This window comes from Malus domestica, chromosome 10 (genome assembly GCF_042453785.1).
Source record: "Malus domestica chromosome 10, GDT2T_hap1".
Lineage (NCBI taxonomy): Eukaryota > Viridiplantae > Streptophyta > Magnoliopsida > Rosales > Rosaceae > Malus > Malus domestica.
Window position 1 is genome coordinate 40,482,333 of NC_091670.1, and position 18,603 is coordinate 40,500,935.

At 37.8% G+C, this 18,603-nt stretch overlaps 1 protein-coding gene and 1 long non-coding RNA gene across 2 annotated transcripts; both read left to right on the forward strand.

Moving 5' to 3' along the window:
* The first annotated feature begins 4,266 nt into the window (after nt 1-4,266).
* On the forward strand, nt 4,267-6,429 carry LOC103446456 (uncharacterized). Its single transcript, XM_008385576.4, has 8 exons — nt 4,267-4,407; nt 4,670-4,725; nt 5,057-5,115; nt 5,207-5,316; nt 5,421-5,505; nt 5,587-5,639; nt 5,837-5,967; nt 6,059-6,429. The coding sequence occupies exons 2-8, from the start codon at nt 4,692-4,694 to the stop codon at nt 6,277-6,279; spliced, it is 693 nt and encodes a 230-aa protein (XP_008383798.1). The 5' UTR covers nt 4,267-4,407; nt 4,670-4,691; the 3' UTR covers nt 6,280-6,429.
* Nucleotides 6,430-14,907: 8,478 nt separating this feature from the next.
* LOC139188802 (uncharacterized) lies at nt 14,908-15,637 on the forward strand. Its single transcript, XR_011572098.1, has 3 exons — nt 14,908-14,957; nt 15,147-15,277; nt 15,383-15,637. It is a non-coding gene; the product is annotated as an uncharacterized lncRNA (long non-coding RNA).
* Nucleotides 15,638-18,603: the final 2,966 nt, after the last annotated feature.

The following is an 18,603-nucleotide window of genomic DNA, read 5'->3' on the forward strand; positions in this document are numbered from 1 at the left end:
CTGCCCTAATGCACATACGTTTTTATTGAGGTCGATTGTTCTGACATCCATTGCGTGAATAGACATCAACGCGCGCGCAGCTCCAAACTTTTTGAGCTGTTGTCACGCCCAATTAACTTGCATAATATGGATGTGCATCTTGGGCCGGTACCACAGGACCAGCCACAGGGGCCACCAGAGGACCAGCCACAGGGGCCGAATGCCGCAGCGAATGTCCCTGGAGATAATGAAGGGGACACACTTCTTTCAGTTCATCGCGACTCAAACTTGCGACAGTTTATGTTTGCGTTGGACTTGGGGCTGTTTGACAGTGTGCAACAGTTGGAGATTCTCATTAGAGATACCTTTACCACCCTATATAACTTGCGTGGATGGCGGATTCCAGACGACTTGACATTTGTGTACTCATCCCAGTTATTTGGAGGAGACACATACACTACAGGTCAGGCTATGGCATTGGAATGGCAAGTCTTTCGTCAGCTCATCCGATACATGGTTACTGATGATTATATCTTCGGTAGAACTGTCCCGTTCTATAGAGTTTTGCTGACAGGGATGCAAAGAGAACGAGGAAGTGTCAATATCAGGCCTTTTGACATCGTTAGTGCAGAACAATATATGCTCACCCGAATGTATTCGCCGGAGGACGGGCCGCCTCCATTGCAGCATGCCTTTTCCTACAAACTGTCTCTCCCTGGAATTCTAGGCATCTACGAATGTCCTAGGGATCACGTGGTCAACATTCCACATGAGGATGTTGAGCGTGGTCTGCAGTGTGTCTTCTGTGCGGATATTGGTCCGAATATTAACAACAATATTGGTCCGAACATTGACAATGTTGGTTTCTTTGCTGGTGAAGGTGGGGACGGGCCGCCGCAGGGCCAGCAACAAGAGGAGAATACTGCAGCGAATGTCCCTGGAGTTAACGAAGGGGACAGGCTTATTTCAGTTGATCTCAACTCGAACGTGTGGCAGTTTTTGTTTATGTTGGACCTGACGCTGTTTGGCAGTGTGCAAGAGTTGGAGATTCTCATTGCAACTACCTGTAGGTGCCTATATAACCTCCGTGGATGGAGGATTCCTGACGACTGGACAATTGTGTACTCTCCTGGGTTATTAGGAGGAGACAGATACACCAGGGAGCAGGCTATGGAACTGACATGGCCAGCCTTTTGTCAGCTCATCCGGTACGTGGTTATGGATGACTTTTTCCACGCTAGACTTGTTCCGTTCCGTAGAGTTTTTCCAAGCGGAGAGACGAGATTTCGAGGAGATGTCAATGTCAGGCCTTTTGACATCGATCGCGCTGAACAATATATGCTCGCACGCATGTACGTGCAATTAGACGGGGAGCCGCCTCTGCCCGGGCCTCCATTGCTGCATGCATTTTCCTACATATTCTCTTCCCCTGGAGATCAAGGCCACACAGAATTGCCGAGGGATGACGTGGTCAACAATATGCCTCTGGAGCATGTTGAGCAAAATCTGCAGGCTGTCTGGTGCCGGGATATGGATCTGCTATACATTCAAAATATTAACGTTAACAATATTGATTGGCCGGAGGCGGTCGAGTTTGCCGGTGCAGTAGGAGATGAGGCGGCCGAGTTTGCTGGTGCAGAATTGGAGGCGGAAAGCGTGGGTTCCAGTTAATAGTGCTCCAATATGAGAAATTTTTAGTTGTGACTGGAATATGAATGGTACACCACATGTTTCTATGTAAGTGGTAAAAAATTTTAATTTTTAAGTTATTAACCTTTTAACACACATGTCTCACCATTTATATGAAAACATGTACTGTGCTGAAAAATCTCTCCTCCAATAATGTAAGCGTGGGTTGTAGAACTGGCTATTATTAGGTTAATTCTAGGATATATATACACACACACACACATGAGTTTGCCTTTATTCATATTTTTCGTGAAATTCTTCATTCTACAATGTTTTTGATAGCTTATGGTGCAACGTGGAATTTTCCGTATAATAAATAATAACTTACGAGTACAAATAATACAAGGGATACTTTGGATGCGGTCCATAATCCTTAACATTCTTTGATTAAAACCTTAATAGTATTCAAAGTTTGATCAAGGTCCATTGACTTTGTACACCTCATTATATTACTATTAATATTAATATTTTTATAGTTTTGATATTAATTGTTTGATATTTTATGAGATTTAAAATTCTATAAATTTAAAATCCCTCATTATAATACTATTAGAAACGGTTACAATAAAAAAATTCAAACATTTTGATTGAATAAATGGATAAAAACTATGTAAATAATAAATGGCAAAAGAATGTATCCATAGTGTTAAAAATTGGTACATTTTACAAAAAAAATTGGTACATTTCACATATAACAAAGTGGTACATTAATAAAGAAGAATGAGTACATTATAAATAAATTAGGGTACAGATAAAAGATTAAAAATTATGAGTACAAATGAATTTTTAAAAATATAGGCGCTAAAAGAAATTAATACATGGGTACAAAATAAAACTAAAAAAAAATACTACAAATTAAAAAAAATATGTTGCAAATTAAAAGTGGGTACAAACTAAAAATATAAATATATGATACAAAGTTTAGGCATAAAACATAAATATACCATATGTAATTTTTCTATCATTGATTAAATATACAATGTCATGTAACGGTATACACATGGGTACAAACACAAATAAAACTTTAAAAAATATGGGCACAAAAATAAACTAATATATGGGTGCAAATTAAAAATGAAAAGAAAATTGGTACAAATTAAAAAAATATTTGCAACATTTTTAACACTAAAAGAATATATTTAAAAATAAAAATATTTTATTATTCACATAATTAATGATGTTATTAGTACCCAATGACCTTGATCAAAAATTCAAAATCAATAGAATTTTAATCAATAGAGTAACAAAAAGAATGATGTGAACTTAATTTTCCCATAATACAATTATGAACAAGGCTCCTAAACTTAAGGAGAGCTGGTTCCCTTATTTAACACGCCATCTTTATTATGCTCGCGCAAACTTGACGATCGAGAGAAGACAAGTTTGAACCGGATAAAGAGGAACAGTTGCTTGGAGAGTTCTTTGGTGAGACTATTTGCGGGTTGATTCAGAGAAGGAATGAAGAACAATTTGTGCATTCCAAGTTTGACACATGAACAAAATGATAATCTAATTCAATATGCTTAGTGGAAGCATGGAACAACTGATAAATTTTGTAGGCCGAAACATGATCTACCACCAATATTGTTTTGTCATAAGACCTAAGTGGGATCATATTCTCCAACATGCGCTCTCACAAGTGGTTCCACAAGGGGTCACAAGAGAAACCAATTCTTACATAAGGAACTGATCAAGTAATTACTGGAACTAACTTCAATCTTTGAAAGCCCAACTTTAGGAAGCATTCGAGCCCAGGGCGTGTCGATGGAATAACCTGCTCTGATACTATGATAAATTTTGTAGACTCAAGTATAGTTCACCACCAATATCACCGATATTGATCCAACTTAACCATCTGTTACTAGGTGTTTGAGTTTTATCACAAAAGATCTCAGTAATATTAGGAGTGAAAACTCTCATATATTAATTGTACATTATTTTGTCATATTATTGATGTGGGATCCTATTCTCCAACAATAATGAATTTGTCGCCATATAAGTGCACTTCCCGAAGTACACAGGTCGGCAAGGTTGCGGAGAAGTACAATTCCCAAAGTGACTACGAAACCCAAATGGATTCTCTACACATGCATGAGCTAAATCACGATACTTAGAGGTGTTTTGAATGAAATTAGGTCTGTGAAATTCATTCTCAACATGCCCCTTAAGTTTTGAATGAAATTTCCAAAGTGACTACGAAACCCAAATGGATTCTCAGTACATCTCCATATAATATGAGATTAGGTCCGTGATTCTTTATTACCTTGCCGTACATATAAATTGATGTTGCAATGTGTCGTAGTTTGAAAATTTGCATGGAACGACAATCATCTCTAATATGAACTAAAAAATTGGGATATGAGTTAGCAGCGTTAACCTAAACAAGACGTTAGCCTTTTTGCATTACCATGTGTCTTATTTCTGTTGTTTCGTACTTATAATTTCTCCAGGATAAGAAGGTTTAGGGTTGCTTTTAAAAACGCATCACAGCCGCTGATATTCACCTACAAAAATAAGTGGTAGAGATTTGATTAAATCGGATCATGCGCACAATATCCCATAGCCTAGCCAGCTTCGTGGTCGGTTGCAACACCCGGAATAAAAAAGAGGAACGTATTAGGATATAAATAGTGATAAGATGTAGTAGAGACCTCGCGTTGTCAGAGAAGGGAAAGAAAAAAGACACAGAGAAGAGACCTTGTGTTTGAAACTCGGAATTGGACATAACCTGCAGAACAGGTCTGTTGCCCGATATCAAACCCTAAATTTATGTATCGTATGCGTACGAGTATATGGTTATTTGCCTTCATACATATGATTCCCTCGATCCCTCTTCGGTTGATTTGGACCCTCTGTTAATTTTTCCAGTTTGAATTCTTTCATTACCAAAACCCTAGTCGATCCCTTTTTTCTCTTTGATATATTTTATTTTCTTTCTGAAATTATTCATCCCACAACTTATTTCTTGCCGTAACTTATTTCGTTGTTTGAAAATTTGCAGGCAACGACAATCCTAATCCGATATGGCACAGAGCTCTTTTGCTGAATATGCTCGGGGTTGGTTGGTTTGTTTTGTTTTTTAACTAGTTACTAATATAATATATGTAATACTCATGTGCCTATTTTGGTTTTTTTTTTAAAAAAAAAAAAATATTTGGTGGTAATTTTGAATGTTTAGTATGTGAGTTTTGTTCCTCTTTGAATTGTAAATTTGTAAGTTGCTTATTGATTAAAGTTCGTTTATTAAAACACAAAAAATAAAACAAAACAAAACAAGAAAATGGAAATTAAGATTGGTGCTTCTGTTTGGTGTGAATTTTGGAAATTCGTGATTAGTTTTCTTTCTCACATATAGCTGTATTCTTCCAAATTTTTTTTGGGATTATAGGAAACTTTGCGGTTTCAAGGACCATTATTGAGTTAGAGCCTTGGAAAGCCAGAGGATGGGTAATAATTTCACTCAATCTATTTCCTACGATGAATTCTGTGGATGAACTATGTTTTGATTTAACCTGCATGCATGTGGTTTGCGGAGAAGGGTGGGATATTTGAGAAATTGCAGGAGACTGCCGTGAAGGAGAATGCGAAGGCTTGGATTGAGGCGAGGCCTGACATTCTTGACAAGGAGATTGCCATGAGAAAGATGGAGTTAGTTGCCAATTCCCTTGTTCTTTTTCGTTATCATGACTTGTATATTGCTTCAATAGATTGGGATTGTTGTTTTAATATTCATGCTTTTGATATATGTTCAGGCCATATTTTAAGAGATGCAAACGTGAACTTCGTACTTGTCCAGAAGCTAGGGAATTGAGGCAAAAACGTCCAAACTTTGTACCAGTAGGAATTTATTTTTTAGCTACTTCCCATGCGTTCATTCATTTGATAATATACTATATTCTAATTTGTGATCTCATGCAGGTGATTGTGGAGAAGCATGGAAGGAGTGACATTCCTGACATTGAGTTGGTTAAGTTAGTTTCCAATTCCCTTTTGCTTTAGTGATCTTTATTTTCGTTGTTACCATGCAGTCGTTTATGCTTTTGGTATATGTTCGGAAATTTATCGGAAAAAGAAAGAAGACCAGTTGCCTTCATAGTTCCTTGTCCTAAATTAATGAAGGGGTTCTCTTCTCACAATTTTATTGCATATTCTGTATTTTTGTCTGCAGATTCAATGTCCATGGTGAGCTGCCACTTGGAGAATTTGTTTATTATATTCGGGGACGGATTGGGTGGCTCAACGTAGACAACATAGACAAGCCTATATTTGTCTCTTTTAAGAACACAGAACCTCCTGCTGGTGAGTTTCCACTCGTTTTTTTTTAATATATCACCTTGTTCCCAAAGTTAAAACTGTGTTTGTGGTTATAACTATTCGAATATTGTTATAGGTGCCTTGATGTCTGAAGTCGATGTGGAAAACAAGGGTGAAGATGGATTTCTTCACGTGACCTACAGTGGAGAAGGGAATGGCCCTGAATCCATCAATCATGAGCAAGAATGGAGAGAGAAGACAATGCCTGGACCTGACTTATTGTTGCGGAGAGGGAGAGGGCTTGCTGGGAAGACAATGCGGGAGCTCTCTCAGTCATTGATTCGACTACATGCTTAGTCCTTTTAGTTTTAAATCCTGCTTAGTAATTATGTTTATGTCTAATTCTGGTTATGTGCCAAGACGAGAAAGAGGTGTTTTGAGTCTGTTCTTAATAAGTGTTTTGAGACTGTACTTTGGCTAAATCTACAAAACTTTCCCCATACATAATCCTCCAAGCGTACCACTGGATGACTGGAAGAATTTGAGTCTCGTTTTAAATGAACATCATGGAGCATCATTGTGTTGGGGCTTAAAAAGATGGACAAGGATTGTCTGCCCTCCTAGTTGTGGTGCCCTTCCATACCCTCCTATTTTGTGCGGTCACGGTTAAACCACGTCAATATTTTATATTTTAATTATTTTTTGTCTTATTATCTCATTAAAAAATTAATATAAAATATTGACGTGGCTTAACCGTGACCGCACAAAATAGGAGGGCATGGAAGGGCACCACAACTAGGAGGGCAGACAATCCAAGTCCTAAAAAGATTTCACTACTTTGGAGATGTTTATCTTGTTGTGCTAGGATAGCACCAAACCCGTTGGAACCAACTCAAGCTAACCCACAGGAAATTTATCAAATGAAAATGTAAGAACAAAATATAAAAGAACACCAAGATTTTAACGAGGTTCCTCAACAGTCAGTGTAACTGGAGTACGTCCTCGGAGCAGTAGGAGCTCACCCAATAATCCACTATCAACCAAATGGGAGTTTACAAAGTGTTGACAATCTCACAACCCAAAAGCCCAATACACCCAATAGCTCTCACACACCAAAGAAACAAATAGAGAAAGAAATATAATGAATAATTTCTTCTCTATACATATAGCTCAAAGCTATTACAACAACAACTACTTTGGTTGATGATTACTAATCAAATGAAGCAGCAGCTTCTTCTTCTGTTTTGGGCTCTCTGCAACTCTCCCTTCTCTCTGCAGAAAATAAGCTCTCTATATCTAGCTTCAAAGGCAACAACACCAAGTCTTGAACCAAAAACCCACGGGTGTTAAAGGTAAAAGAAAAAGAAAAAACTTTTCACCCAAAACAAGGAAGAGACACAATGATGTTGTCCATCTTTTCTCTTTTCAACAAACATCATCATGTTGTTTTTTTTTTCTTTCTTTGTTTAATAGCCGAAAGGTTTTTTGGACACTTGTGGCCATTAATTCAACATATCTCACAAAGAAGAATGTAATGCAACGGAATTGATAGGCAAGAGAAAGAAAGAATACTCAAAGTATTACACGAGATATTTATTTACTCACAAACTTAGTACAAAAGGAAATACTCAAACACTCTTAGAAGCTTTGTTGCTTCTTCTCACTTCTCACTACTTGCTCTCTTGGTTGGTTCAAATGGTGTGGATGCCTTCTCCTTTTATAAGCATGGATGGAACCTTGGAGAAGCATGGAAGCATCATGCTAGAGATATCTAGATAATTCCACTACCTTCCTAAGCTAGAATTATCTACATTAATCTTGTATGTTGGTGGAATCCTCACCATTCTTTTAGACTCTTCCACCAACTTGAACTTTGCTAGAATTCTCTAGAATGTGCATGGATCTTCCTTTGTGTATGGGCCGGATCAATTGTCTTGGGCCAAGACAAGATTATATTTCAACATCCCCCCTTAATCTTGTCTTGTGATGCCGATTGATTTCCTCAATCTAACAAAGTCTTATTGTTTGAGTGGCTTGGTGAATATGTTGGCGACTTGGTCTTGAGACTTCACGTATTCCACTTGCACATCCTTTCTTGCAATACACTCTCTTATGTAATGATAGCGGGTATCTATGTGTTTGCTCATGTCATGGAATACTGGATTCTTTGCTAGAGCTATTGCAGACTTGTTGTCGACATAGATCTCCGTTGGCTCTTCTTGTGGCATGCTTAATTCTTTCAGCAAATTTCTCACCCAGATTGCATGACAAACACATAAGGTAGCAGCTACGTATTCAGCTTCGCAGGTAGAGAGAGTGACAATCGATTGCTTCTTCGACATCCATGTGAATGCAGTGTCTCCCATAAAGAACACAAATCTAGTAGTGCTTTTCTATCGTCGGAATCTCCTGCCCAATCACTGTCGCTATATCCAACAAGTTTGTAGTTACTAGAACTTGAATAGAACAAGCCAAAGTTAACAGTACCTTTAAGGTATCGAAGAATTCTTTTGACGGTCTTCAAATGTGTAGTTGTGGGATTCTCCATGTAGCGACTGACTAATCCAACGGCATAGAGAATGTCTGGTCTTGTGCAAGTCAAGTAGCATAAGCTTCCAACTAGACTTTTGAAAAATGTTGGATCTACGTTTTTTCCTTTGTCATGCTTGGTTAGTTTGACTCTGCACTCCACTGGCGTGCTTATGGGCTTGCAGTTGTCCATTTTGAACTTTTTTAGTATCTCCTTTGTGTAGCTTTCTTGGGAGATGAAAATGCCTTCTTCGTTCTGCTTTACTTCAATGCCTAGGTAGTATGCCATTAGCCCGATGTTGGTCATCTTGAATTCTTTAGTCATCACTCTTTTGAACTTTTCAAACATGCTTAGATTACTTCCGGTGAAGATTAGATCATCCACATATAAGCACACAATTAGAATATCTCCATCTTTGACTTTGATGTAGAAAGCATGTTCATGAGGGCACTTAATGAAGTTGTTTTCTTGAAAGTACTTGTCGATGTGACTATTCCATGCTCGTGGCGCTTGTTTTAACCCATATAGGGCTTTCTTCAGCTTCAGAACTTTATCTTCATACCCTTTGATTTTATAGCTTGATGGTTGCTGAATGTAGACTTTTTCTTCAAGGACTCCATTTAGGAAAGCGGACTTCACATCCATTTGTTGAATCTTCCATTTGTTTTGAGCTGCTAAAGAAATTAGTAATCGTATAGTTTTCAACCGAGCAACGGGTGCAATACCTCATCATAGTCGATTCTGGCTCTTTGACTATAGCGATTCGCACTAATCTTGCCTTGTATCTTTCGACCTCTTCGTTGGCATTTTTCTTTATGTTGTACACCCACTTGACTCCGATGGCTTTGTGTCATTTCGGAAGAATAGCGAGTTCCCATGTATCGTTCTTCTGGATTGCTTCAATTTCTTCATCCATTGCTTTCCTCCACTTAATATCTTGCACTGCTTCTTGGAAGTCAACTGGTTCACAATCAGGAAAGAGACAGAAAAAGTGTAGGATTATCGAGTCTTTCAGCTACCTCATAGAGATCTCGTAGACTTCTTGTGCGTGGTACTTCTCTTTCATTTAGACTCTCACTTAATGATGCTGATGCTGGTGAATTGCCATGATTGGTTGATGTTGATGAAGCATGTGGAGTAGTAGATTCTTGTTGAACCTCTCTTGCTTGCTCCATCATCCCTTGTTCATTCTCTTTTTCAAACTGAGGAAAGAAGTGAAGATCACCTGCATGAGAGCCAAAATCCCATTCTCCTTCTTCATCGAACATCACGTCTCGACTGATCACCGTTTTCCCATTGTTTGGATTATACAACTTATAGCCTTTTGAATTTGAGTCATAGCCAATGAAGATAAACTTCTCACTTTTTTCGTCGAGTTTGGTTCTCCTCTCGTCTAGTACATGTACATGGGCTATGCTTCCAAAAACTCTTAGATGAGAGATACCTGGTTTTCTTCCACTCCATGCTTCTTGCGGAGTCTTTCCCCACACACTTCTTGTTGGAGACCGATTGGATAAGTATACAGCACATGATATAGCTTCTGCCCACAACTCATTAGGCAATCTTTTACTTTTGAGCATGCTTCGAGCCATGTCGAGGATGGTTCGATTTTTCTTTCTGCCACACCATTTTGTTGAAGGGATCTTGGAACTGTCAAAGGTCGATGAATTCCATTGGCTTCACAGAATTCTTGAAATTCATTTGAAGTGAATTTTCCTCCTCGATCAGATCTCATGGCTTTGATCTTGCAACCACTTTCTTTTTCTACGGAAACTTTGAACTTCTTAAATGCTCTAAATACCTCTGATTTCTGCTTCAAGAAATACACCCAGATTTTCCTTGAAAGATCATCAATAAAGAGAAGGAAATAATTATTTTTAACCAAAGAGCTTGATTTTATTGAACCTCACACATCGGTGTGAATGAGCTCGAGTGGCTTCTGGGCTCTTATGGTCGACTCATTTGGAAAGCTTTTCCTGAACTGTTTCCCAAGTAAACATCATTCGCAAGCTTGATCAGGGCGACTGATGCACGGTAAGCCTCTCACCATCTCCTTCTTGGATAATAACTCCAGTCCCCCAAAGTTAAGATGCCCAAAACGAAGATGCCAAAGCTAGGATGTGTCTTTGTAACTTGTTTTGAGGCACTTTGCAACATCATTTTGAATATTCATAGGAAACATCCTATTCTTTGACATTTTCACCTTGGCAATTAATCTTCCTTTGTCATCTCTAAGAAAAAGGCAATAATTTTTCATGTGAATATCATAACCTTTTTCTAAGAGTTGACACAAGCTTAAAATGTTGCTTTTCATATTGGGCACGTAGTAGACATTTGAAATTAATTGGTGACCGCCATTTTTCAGGAGAATTAGGATGTTATCTTTTCCTTTGACAGGTATTTTGGATTCGTCTCCAAAAGAAACGTTGCCACTCACCGATTCATTAAGCTCTACGAACATGCTTCTTCTTCCGCACATGTGGTTGCTGGCGCTGGTGTCAAGGTAGCATGTATAGTCTTAGTTTCCATCATTGTTCATGCATGCTAGTAGCACAACGCCATTATCTTCTTTCTCTTCTTTCACATAATTGACCTTCTCATCAGGCTTGTTGCTTGGAGCTCTACATTCCCAAGCATAATGCCCAAACTTTTGACAATTGTAGCATTGAACTTGAGATTTTTCATACCTTAAGTTTGAGCGCCCTCTTCCACGACCTTTTGTTGAGCTTCCTCCTTTTTCGTAGTTGATATGGTTGTTGAAGTTCCAACCACGTCCACGTCCATGTCCTCGTCTGCGACCTCGACCACAACTTCTTTCGTAATGGCTTCTCTTGTTGTCGAAGCTTTCTTCTTTCTTCTTTGGCTGGACATGCGTCTTGAGGAGCTGCTCATCATTCCTTTGCCTTTTCTTATGTTTCTCTTCATATGCTTGTAGCGAACCCATTAATTGCTCTATACTAATTTCTTCCAAGTTTTTAGTTTCTTCAATCGTCACGACAAGGTGCTCGAACTTGGGGTCCAACGAACGTAGTATCTTCTCCATAATTCTAACATCTTCCAACTTTTCTCCGTTTCTTTTTAATTGATTGGAAACGGCTAAGACTCTTGAGAAATAATCAGAGATTGATTCAGACCCTTTCATTTGTAAAGATTCGAACTCACCTCTTAATACTTGAAGACGAACCTTTTTCACTTGTTCAGCTCCTTTGTAAGAGGTTTGAAGCTTCTCCTATGCTTGCTTGGCCGAGGTTGCACTCGAGACCTTCTCAAAGCCATTGTCATCCAATGCTTGGTAGATGAGGTAGAGAGCCTTCTTGTCTCTCTTTCTTGAATCTTTCAAACTCTCCTTTTGGGGTTTGGACAGAGTAGCTTTATCTTATGGCTCAGTGTAGCCTTTCTCCACGACTTCCCATACATCGTGTGCTCCCAAAAGGGCCTTTATTTTAATACTCAAATTATCGAAGTTGTTGTTGTCGAGCACTGGAACTTGGAAGGCTGCCATAGCGTTGCTAGCCATAGCTCTGATACCACTTTGTTTGGGCTTAAAAAGACTTCACTACTTTGGAGATGTTTATCTCACAAAGAAGAATGTAATGCAGCGGAATTGATAGGCAAGAGAAAGAAAGAATACTCAAAGTATTACACAAGATTTTTATTTACTCACAAACTTAGTACAAGAGGAAACACTCACACACTCTTAGAAGCTTTGTTGCTTCTTTTCACTTCTCACTACTTGCTCTCTTGGTTGGTTCAAATGGTGTGGATGCCTTCTCATTTTATAGGCATGGATGGAACCTTGGAGAAACATGGAAGCATCATGCTAGAGATATCTAGATAATTCCACTACCTTCCTAAGTTAGAATTATCTACATTAATCTTGTATGTTGGTGGAATCCTCACCATTCTTCTAGACTCTTCCACCAACTTGAACTTTGCTAGAATTCTTTAGCATGTGCATGGATCTTTCTTTATGTATGGGCCAGATCAATTGTCTTGGACCAAGACAAGATTACATTTCAACACATTGAACATCAACGATGAAGGTGCTAGTAGTTTCCGAAGTGAATATAGAATATACTGGACGAGTAATGGACAAGAATCGGCATGCTCTTGACATATATGGGAGCTCTCATCATAAGTAGTTATTTGAAAATTTCGTACATACGAGGTTGATCATAGTGATTATGGCAAGTGTCTTCGCCCATGAGCGGTAGGTCTTTGGTTCGAGACTTGGGAGCAGCCTCTCCATAAATGGGGGTAAGGCTAGCCGACATTCACCTCTCCCAGACCCTGCGTAAAGCGGGAGCCTTGTGCACTGGGTATGACCTTTATTGTTATTTATTTTCTGGGTAATACAATTCGTAGGGAGCTTTGCCTATGCCTTAACCTCTTTCAAGCTTGAAAATCCTCTCTGGTCTTTTTCCTGTCTGTTAATTATAATTGGGATAGGATAGTGAGCCCTAGCTCCCCACATAATTAGGGTTTATGATAAACCCTAAACCCGCAATTTATCCAAAGTTTACTAATTTGGATTATGACTGCCGAACAGTGGAGAGATGTTCAGTCGGTGAACAAGCACAACAATTTGTGAACCTTGGTTGAGAAAATCTTATGTATGATGGCAAACAATCATATACTTGTAGACGCATATTAAGATACATAAATTTTAGGTTTGATAGCGGGCAACAAACCTGTTTTGTGTCATGTCAAATTCTGACATTTGAACACGATGTCTCTATACTAACATCTTAGGGGTGTAGCGTATTAAGATTTATATGGATTTTTGTTATCATTGAGATCTGCCTTCGCGTGAGTAGACGTCAGAAGCTCGAACCTTGTTTTCTTTGCCCGTAAAAAACCCTAGAAGATCTTAAATACAGTGGTGAGTCTTCGAAAGTTGCAAAACAAAAGTATTTTCATTTCTTTTTCTTTCAATAGAACATAGAGCTTATATTTTAGGCGTACTTGTGATTCTGTGCCTTTAAATATCTCTCTCCTCGTTTGATTGATTTTGGCCGTCTGTTATTTTCCCAGTTCTCAACCATCAACAATCAAATCCCTAATCCATTTATGTCAAGTCCTTAGTTTTTTGTTTTCCCTTATTTTTTCTTATAATTCTAATTGTCTAATTGATTGAAATTGGACTTGTTAGTTATATTTATAAATTGTTTTTTCTTTTGTATTATTTTCTCAGTGAGGCTAGCCGACATTCACCTCTCCCAGACCCTGCGTAAAGCGGGAGCCTTGTGCACTGGGTACGACGACCTTTTGTATTATTTTCTCAGTGAGGCTTAACAGACAAAGAAAACAGTGGATACTTCCACTAGTTGAGTAGAAGGTGACGACCTTAATGAAACAACTATGAAGGTGGCTATTAGCTACATCAGCGCTCAAATTCTTTCATCGTCCCTGGCATCGATGATCAACCCCGGGAACATTTAGGTTTTGATCTTCAGCCATCCTAGTCCTCAGGACCCAACACAATATTATTCATTCTTATATATTTCCTTTAAAAGATGCAAAAGGTGTTGATACGTCCTATCCACATAGAAAGCTTACCCTCTTCCACTGTTATTTTGTGATGTTTCGTTGTTTGAAAATTTGCAGGGAACAGCAATCATACTCGATATGGCAAAAAGCTCTGTCGATGCTGAATATGCTCGGGGTCTGTTCATCTGTTTTTAACTAGTTAATTTTATAGTTTTTGCAATACTCATATGCCTATTTTGTTTGTTTTAAATATTTTGATGTTAATTTTTGGATGTTTAATATTTCCACCAGAGTTATGATATTTGTTCCTTTTTGAATTGGAAGTTGCTTTATTGAAAGAAAAAGAAGAAGACATAAATTATGATTTTCTGCTTCTGTTTGGTGTGAATTTTGAATCTTGATGATTGTTTTCTTTCCATTTTTTTTGGAATAAAGGAAACTTTGCGATTTCAAGGCCCATTGGTGTGTTAAAGTGAAAGGATGGGTACGAATTTTACTCGGTCAATATCCTATGCACGTTTGCATTTTTTGAACGCAGTACTACTTTGAGCTTCCATACATGTGATTTGCGGAGAAGGGTGGTATGTATGATAAGTTGCAGGAGACTATCATGAAGGAGAATGCCGCTTGGATTGCCGCGAGGCCTGACATTCCTGGCAAGGAGGATGCCATGAGGAATATTGAGTTAGTTGCCAATTCCCTTGTTGTCTTGAGTTGTCTTGATTAATTTGTACTGCTTCAATAGATTGGGATGTTGTTTTTCCATTTACGCTTTTGATATGTGTTCAGGTTATATATTAAGATATTCAAACACAAACTCCATACTTGTGCAAAAGCTTGGGAGTTAAGGGAGAAGCGTCGAGGCTTTGTACCAGTAAGAATTTCACCCTGTCAAATTTATGTTTTACTTCCTCTCCATGCGTTCATTCAATTGGATACATATTATAATTTGAGCTCCCATACAGGTGATTGTGAAGGATGGAAGGAGTGACATTCCTTACGTTGAGTATGACAAGTTAATTTCCAATTCCCTTTTGCTTTAGTTATCTTATTTTTGTTGTTACCGTGGATTAGTCGTTTATGTTTTCGGTATATGTTCGGAAATTCATCTGCAAAGGAAGAAGACATTTGTGTTCATAGTTCCTTGTCTTATACGAAGGCGGGTTCTTATTGCCTGTTCTGTTAATTTAATTTCTGTCTACAGAATGCTTGTCCACGGTGAGCTGCCTCTTGGTGAATATAGTTATTTCATTCGGGCATGGATCGGGTGGCTCAACATAGACACCATAGACAAGCCTATTTTTGTTTCCTTCAAGAACATTGAGCCTCCCATTGGTGAGTTCAAACTCAACCTTATTTTAGTTTTAGGCTTAAATATGCCATCTTGTTCCCAAAGTTAAAGTTGTGGCTGTTGAAATAATACTTCCAATGTTTTGATAGGTGCCTTGATGTCTGAAGTCGATGAGCAAAACAAGGACGAAGATGGATTCCTCCATGTCACCTACGGTGGAGAAGGGAAGGCCCATGGAACCATCAATCACGAGAGAGAGAGAGAGAGAGAGAGAGAGAGATAGAGAGAGAGAGAAGACAACGCCTGGGTCTAATTTATTGTTGCGGAGAGGAGTTATGCCAATTTCAAGGTGTAATGGAAAACTACACCAATAAACCAAAATAATATATATTTTTCTTCAACCACTTGCTTAGTTATTATATTTTTCTTTTATCGATTTCAAATTTCTATGTCCAAGATGAGAAGTTATGCTAATTTCATAAATGAATCACTTTTCTCCCAAAATAATGCAATTGACAAGGATACAATACATTGTTGTCTAACTCTTTTATAATTCCCTCAAAACGAAAAAGTATTCACACCTATCTTCAAATGTATTGAACTCCGTCACTCTTAGAGCACTTTAACCTCTAACAAATGTGCTAGCCCAAAGTCTATTTTTTAGGCTAGCGCCCCCCCCCCCCCTCCCCCAAAAAAACCCACTCCATCACCCAATAGGTTGGCCCAAAATGGAGGCCAGCTTTGAGCCCAGCACATAATGGACTGAGTAAGAGACCGGCCTACATAACTCAAGGCTGATGTCAGCTATGTGATTTTTTTTTTTGCCGCTGGCGTGTGGGATATACATGCGTGTGGGCGCGCATTCCAGCATTAAAAAAAAGGGGAGAATCTTAAGGGCCATGTGTCCACTTTTGGGCTGTTGGGTTTCCTTTTTTGAAATCCAACGGTCCAGATTAATTAACTTAATAAAAAATTATAAAAAATTGTTTAAAAAAAAAAGAAGATTTTTTTTTATATATAAATACCTAACCATCTTTTACAAAAAATGTACTTTTGGAAAATGACACGTGACGAGACAAGATTAGATAAAAATTCTATCCGAAAATAAAAATAAATTTATTTTTATTATTTTATAAAAATATTAATAATATTTTAATACGAATTGACTAAACTCTTGCCTCATTTTTTTAAGGGTAGAGGTGCACTTGGTCAATTATTGTTCATTGGAGTCAATTACTATTCATTTTGGTGGATTAGTTGAACTTTAGGCCAGCTCATTTTTCAAAGGTAGAGTTGCTCTAATAGTAACCATACGAACATGAAGTATCATTAATTAACCCAAATAATCCTCTACGCACCACACCATACAACATACCTAATATCGGTTTGCAACTTTCTGGGCAAATTCCCGCACACAAATGATGTCACCAAACTGATTCCAATTACATGATGTATTAAGAACAACAATTACACACATAAACGTGCACGCAAAGGTGGCCTTTTCGTACAAATGATCACCATTTGATGTCATCCAGATCCAAGTTTTAAACCATGCATCTCGCACTGCATGGGCGCGGGGCACGTGCGGGGCAAAAACCGACGTCAAACGCAGGCAGGAGGACTCAGGATTCCCATAACCTAAACATTTCGACTTGTGCGTTTTCTTGGAGTCATCAACTAGCCATGCCTTCCAAGTTATTATTTGCAGCAGATTAAACTAACAAGTAATTAAGCAGCAGCACCAACAAACTTTCAGCTTCGAAACCACTCCAAGTCCAACCTTCCCAATCCATAATATTTTTTGGGATGTGATATCTATTCATTCTTTTTTATTTCTTCCACATTTTTTTAGTTTTCAGTTGTCGGATCGGATGAATTGAAGAAGATCAACGAACATAATTTATCAAGGGGTGTGTGAGAAGTAAAAAAAATGTGTGGATAGCATACCCCTATTATTATTTTTAAATTATATCAAATAATTAATAGTTAAGCACCACCAAACACAAAACTACACCGAGAAACCAAATCCATGTGACCTTTTTTTTATGACAAAAACTCCTAACTTTAGCACCTCCCCCATATGTTTAACTTTCTTCATTTTTTTTCTGGCCTAAGAAAAATTCTTCATTATTTTATAATTTTCGGGCACAGTTTATAGTTTATACATTATGCATCGCGGAGTCCCATAACTAGGAGAAGTTTTTTCAATGTGCCTAGGAGAGGTTTTTCAGTGTCCTAAAAACAGAACATGACCTTTTATACGAAGTGTAATATTACAATTGGTACCAATTGTATTATTACACTTGATATAAATTGTGTTGTTCCCGACACACTGAAAAATCTCTTCATAACTAAGCATAGGTATTATTTAATTTAGTAATTTTTCAATATGGCCACACACATTCACGTAATGTTACCAATCACCTTATATTATAGTACTTATATATATTTTTAGTATCATATAATATGTCCAGGACATCAGGTGCATAAACTAAGACAAGGCTTGAGTGGCCTCTAGCGAAGGGGAAGGTTTATAAAGGTTTATAATTCTTAGACCGCCCACCCCATCCCACATATAATATGTCATCCCAACGGTTCCAACCTACTAAGCAAAAATTAACCCACCCCCACTCTATCCGCTGCAAAAATGCAAAACCAATCTTCTGTTAATTAAGAATAAATTTTACTTACATCTTGATATGGTAGAAGAACTATTATCCTACTCCTATATAAATTTCTGGTTCTACTCTTGCATTATATTACATATCAAATACAACATCGTCTATTTATATTATATCATAATAAAAAGCTTCTCGTGTCATCGTTCCAATAACGCCCAACCATATTATGAATATTATACTGGCTGCTAATTAACCTATACGTATCGGACTCCAACCAATCATCTTGAAAGTCTTTGCATTCATCGAACTTGATTGGGTGATGAAGTACTAATTTTCCGTCTAATTTATACATTAATGCGTTTAATGATTCCCATACTCCACTAAGGTGTAGTGGAACTTAAACAATGTCACTAATTAAGTATCCTTTGATTTGATACACTAATCAATCTCATTTCTTATCACTTTATTATGCTAAGTCTACATATATGTTAACATCTTTTTAGGGTGAGGACATAGCACAAGTCTGTTTGAGGACTTACCAAGAGAGTCTTGATCCATTTTTTTGTTTTTACAGATCATTCACTGAGAAAGATTGTCGACAACAAAACTCGAATTTAAGTCTTGATTTATAAAAGATAACGATCCTTATCAAGAAGATGCCTTTTAAACAAGTGAAAGCACTTTTGGAAATAGATGGCTGTGAACCCATGTCCATCATCACATGGTAAAGGTGACGATCATAAACTTAA